Source organism: Myotis davidii, unplaced genomic scaffold, assembly GCF_000327345.1.
Source record: "Myotis davidii unplaced genomic scaffold, ASM32734v1 scaffold233, whole genome shotgun sequence".
NCBI classification, from domain to species: domain Eukaryota; kingdom Metazoa; phylum Chordata; class Mammalia; order Chiroptera; family Vespertilionidae; genus Myotis; species Myotis davidii.
In genome coordinates, this window is record NW_006285917.1 from 2119618 (window position 1) to 2124866 (window position 5249).

Here is a 5249-nt window from a genome sequence, read left to right on the forward strand (position 1 = left end):
GGGTGACAGTCTGGGGCTGACAAGCAGGATGAGTACCTCCTCTGGCTGGTGGTCTTGGAAGAGAGACTCAAAGGACCTGTTTCTTCTTAAATAGCCAGGGGAAGGTGCCCAGAGCACATCCATAGCAGCCAGGTTACCCCAGGTTAGGGTTCTCCATCCCTCAGCCAAGCAGGAGAAAGTGGCTCAAAGGGAGGCTCCCCATTACCCACAAGTGGCTGTTATTGAGGCCACTGAAAGTTACGTGGTTTGCAGTTTTGCTGGGTGGGAAATGAAGGCCCTGAAGCAGAGTCTTCTGGATTGGAATCCAGAAGGTTCTAAGAGACTGTGCTCCCCATCCTTCAGGGAGCATGGTCAGAATGGCCCCTCTGTCCTGACCCACCTCCCAGGCAATGCAGTCGGGTGGGTTTGGGTTCGCCCTAACCTATCGGCCCCTGAAACTCAATGATTTACTTGACAATGAACACTTCGTGGAGCCAGGAGGAAAGAGGGGATAACATCTCGTGGTCTCACCCAACCTGGGCCCCTAGCACTTCCCCCTGAGAGAGGGCCCCTGCCTCTACCCCAAACCAGCCACGGAGATTGTTGTGGAGTTCATATCCGTCTCCAGTTGTGGGGTGAGGCCATCTCACAGCGAGAATATGAGAAAATTAATTACTTAATGTATGTAAACGAGCTTTGAAGATGAAAAGTGCAAACGCACAGTGTTCCTAATAACATCTTCAATACTTTTACGCAGCCCTAGAGTCGCCGCTGAGCTCACCTTTAAGACGAGTCTTTGGGGAGTTGCTGGCAAACTCCCCAAGCCAATAAACAACATAAAATGCCTTTTCACTACTTTTATGCGGCCAACCCTCGCTCTCCCCTCCAATAAAAGGACCAGGAAGCACCAGAGAGGCCAGAGGAACCTGAGCAGCGCACCCACAGCCCTGGAAGAGGCCCGCTGGCTCAGGCTCTGCTCAGACTCACACGATGTCCTGCCGCTCCTACCGGATAAACTCGGGATGTGGGGTCACCAGGACCTTCAGCTCCTGCTCGGCTGTGGCCCCCAAAACTGGCAGCCGCTGCTGCATCACTGCCGCCCCTTATAGGGGGGTGTCCTGCTACCGGGGGCTGACCGGGGGCTTCGGGAGCCGCAGCCTCTCTCACCTGGGGGCCTGTGGGCCCCGCATGGCGGTGGGAGCCTTCCGCTCTGGCTCCTGCGGCCGCAGCTTTGGATACCGCTCAGGCGGCGTGTGCGGGCCCAGCCCGCCTTGCATCACCACCGTGTCCGTCAATGAGAGCCTCCTCACACCCCTCAACCTGGAGATCGATCCCGACGCGCAGTGCGTGAAGCATGAGGAGAAGGAGCAGATCAAGTGTCTCAACAACAGGTTCGCTGCCTTCATCGACAAGGTCAGTGAGGCCCAGGATGGTCCAGAGAAGGCTCCAGCCCTGCCCCCCCTGGGAAGGTCCTGGTCTGCTGGGGACGCAGCATGGCAGCCAGGTGTGAGGCAGCAGAGGGAGAGAAATGCAACCGTTCTAGGCAGGAGGGTTGATGGTCACTGTTTAATTCCAGCAAAGTGTATTGAGGGCCCAGAGTGGTCCAGAAATCAAGTCTGCGGTCTAAAGCGCTTGTGTGCTTCTGGAGATAACAGGAATATCAGAGCTGCCCCTGAAAAGCTGGACTGGGCACTGGGTGCTGAAAGAATGGGAGCAAATGGGGAGAACAAAAGGCATGTGGCTCCAGGCCAGGCAGCCCGGGAAGCGGCTGGAGCATGGCTGGGAGCCCCGTGCCACCCCCATCCTTGCTCTGCCCCTCTGCAGTTTGAGACTTCAGACAAATGGTGGTTGTGGGAATTTATGGGTTCATGCATGAAAAATGCGGGCACATAGTACGTGTTAGCTGTTATTATTTTCCAAGGACAGTAGTGAGCAAGGAGGTGCGACAGCTAACCAAGCAGGCTCGGCAGCCTCTTTCACGGATGCAAGGCTGGGACTATGGAAAGGAAGGCAGCAGGCTGGTGAGGGGAGGCCACTGGCACCATGTGACAATTGCTCCCCATAAAGGTCACCTCTGCATCCCCCTTCATATTGGCTCCTCTGGCGTCCATGATGCCTCATTCTGGCAGAGTACATAGAACCAGGGTCTGGATCTGGGATCGGGGGCTCGGCGGGGTGACCTTCCTGTTATCACTTTCTCTGTAGTGATCTAAGTTAATCCTCAAAATGAGCCAATGGGGTATATTATTATCTCTATTTTTTCAATAACAAATTGAAGCTGAGAGAGTTTAGATGAGTTATTTAGACATACTGTGGTGGGCAGGTGAAGTGGACTCAAAGGACAGCAGATCCTGCCTCCATCAATGTGTGGCAATAAGCTAGTGATTTCACACCAAGTACAGTTTCCCCATCTGTATGTAGAGGGAAATAATATCTCCCCACCCAAAGGATTGTAAGGATTGAATGAAATAGATAGAGGTAATAGATTATAGATATAGATATAGATATAGATATAGATATAGATATAGATATATAGATGTAGATATAGATGATATAGATATAGATGTTATGGGTATTGATGGATGTGTGTGTGAATGTGTGTGTGGTACAGGCCCTGGTACCACATAGTAAATATTCAATAAGTGTTTCATAAATGAATTATAATAATTGTTAATTATAGTGATTTCAGTAATAGTTAAGCTAGTGAAGCACTTACTATGTGTCAAGCACTGACACATAGCACTTGACATGCATTAACTTGTTCAATCTTCACCACTTTAAGGAAAGTACTATCTTCATCTCTGTTTTAGAAATGAGAAAACCAAGCACCAAGAGGTTAGACAACTCTCCCACTTAGAGTGGCAGACCTGGGGCTTGAACCAGACTTTTGGTGTCTAGCCTGAGTGCTTTCCCTCACACCCTCCCTGTGGGGAGCCAGGGCCCTTGAGTTGCAGACACTCAACCCTATGGCTCAGCACTTGGCTGTTCAGGGAACATCCGGGCAGAGGGAGCTCTGTGGGCCATGCACCCCCTAGAGTCTATTTCCACACTCTGAACAGGTGCGCTTCCTGGAGCAGCAGAACAAGCTGCTGGAGACCAAGTGGCAGTACTACCAGAACCAGCGCTGCTGCGAGAGCAACCTGGAGCCGCTGTTCAATGGCTACATTGAGACGCTGCGGCGGGAGGCCGAGTGTGTGGAGGCCGACAGTGGGAGGCTGGCCTCTGAGCTCAACCATGTGCAGGAGGTGCTGGAGGGCTACAAGAAGAAGTGAGTGCAGCATAACCAGGGGGGACACAGAGGGGAGGTGAAGGCTCTACCCACAACCCTCTAGAAGGAGCTTCTCTAAGATTCCTGCCATCAACAGGAGCTACCTGGAACCCCAGGGACTGTCCAGGAGAAACCCAGGTTTCTTTGGATTCTTTGGCTTCATCTCCACTGCTGGGAGGTCCTGGGGTCTCAGAGCTGGTTTCAGAGGAGTAAGGAAAAGGATCCCAATGGGTTCTGCAGCTATCTTTGTTCTGCCACTCCCAGCTCACCTGTATGACGTGGGCTCTGTGATCTCTCTGGAGCTGGACTTGGGGGTAGAGAGGGATTCCCTAATCTCATCCCACAAGCAGAACTGGGGTGGAACAAGCGAGGCTGGCACAAGGGCTAGCTCATGAATAACACAAAACAGACCATGGGAAGAACAAGATAACATTTGCAGGGAGTTCATCCCTTTTGACCCCCAGAAGAACTTGCCTGGGAACTGGGCTGGTATCTAAGCGCCAACCCCTCAGCTCTGTCCCTTCTGTCCCCCACACTCAGGTATGAAGAGGAGGTGGCTCTGAGAGCCACGGCAGAGAACGAGTTCGTGGTTCTAAAGAAGGTGAGGGGACTGGTCACAAGGGCGGGACACCCAGCTGGGAAACCTCCACCGGGGTGCGTGGTCACCACACTGACCACAGAGGCCCCTTCCTTCATTGGGCCTCCCACACTCACCCTTCCTCCTCTCTCCACTACCAGGACGTGGATTGCGCATACCTGCGGAAATCAGACCTGGAGGCTAATGTGGAGGCCCTAGTGGAGGAGTCCAGCTTCCTGAAGCGCCTCTATGACGAGGTGAGGGGGCCGCTGCCAACCAGCCAGGGCAGTGGAGGGGAGATGTGGAGATGGGGGGAGGGAGGCAAAGGTGTGTTGTGTGCATGCGTTTGCATGTGTATGTGTGATATAAGCATGAAAAGAGGATGTACACACAAGCAAAAAGGGCATGATGTGTGGCTGTCACAGACACCTGTATGTATGAGAGCCTAGCATATGTTTGAGGACTGTGGATTGTGTGTGGCCGGGCCTCTCTATGTCAGTGAGCACCTCTGTGTGTGTGCCTGTGTGTGGTCTGTGCACATGTCAGTCTACACATGGATATGAAAGTACATATGTGGGGGTGGGGATCAGGGTGGGTTTCTAGTTAGAGAGGCATCTTAATTAATGGGAAAATCACTAGTCCTGGTATTGAAACCCCAATTCCCCTGGCGGGTGACTCTCAGTTAGGCCTTTTTCATATGCTGGACCTCAGTTTTCCCATTTGTTAAATCAGAGGCTGTCCCCAGCTGACCTCTAGGGCCCCATCCAGCTTTGTTGCTTTATGATGTCACTGTGTGTGAATGAAAGCAGGTAGGAACATGTAACATTTATGACCAGTGTCCCCTCCAGAGAGTGGGCACTGCCCCTAGAGGTGGAGCACATGGCCCAGATCAGGCAACAGAACCAAATGCATTGGCTGTTGATCCCCCAGGAGCTCCAGATTCTCCACGCCCACATCTCAGACACCTCGGTCATCGTCAAGATGGACAACAGCCGGGACCTGAACATGGACTGCGTTGTGGCTGAGATCAAAGCCCAGTATGATGATGTCGCCAGCCGCAGCCGGGCCGAGGCCGAGTCCTGGTACCGCAGCAAGGTGAGTGGCCCAGGACACCTGCCTCCTAGACATGGCAGTGGGAGGGATGTGAGGTATATATTAGAAAAGGCTGCTTTTGTGTGCGAATTCTGATCCTAAAGATGATAACAGAGGCCAGACAGCTCTCAGGTTGAGTGGACAGGGCAGGGCTGCCATGGATGAGCACTGTACAGCCTGCACTACCATCCATGGTGTCCTGAATGGGGGATGTCTCATCCTGAGCCTCAGGAGCATCTCTGCTTCCCCCTCAGTGCGAGGAGATGAAGGCCACAGTGATCCGTCACGGGGAGACCCTGCGCCGCACTAAGGAGGAGATCAATGAGCTGACCC

The 5249-nt window shown here is 53.0% G+C and overlaps 1 protein-coding gene across 1 annotated transcript in view; it reads left to right on the forward strand.

The window, feature by feature from the left end:
- The first annotated feature begins 969 nt into the window (after positions 1-969).
- Positions 970-5249, forward strand: part of LOC102762602 (keratin, type II cuticular Hb5) — a 6289-nt gene continuing 2009 nt past the window's right edge. Inside the window, 6 exon segments of the mRNA XM_006757048.2 lie at positions 970-1392; positions 3039-3247; positions 3788-3848; positions 3986-4081; positions 4755-4919; positions 5171-5248. Coding sequence (XP_006757111.1) covers positions 970-1392; positions 3039-3247; positions 3788-3848; positions 3986-4081; positions 4755-4919; positions 5171-5248 — 1032 coding nt within the window.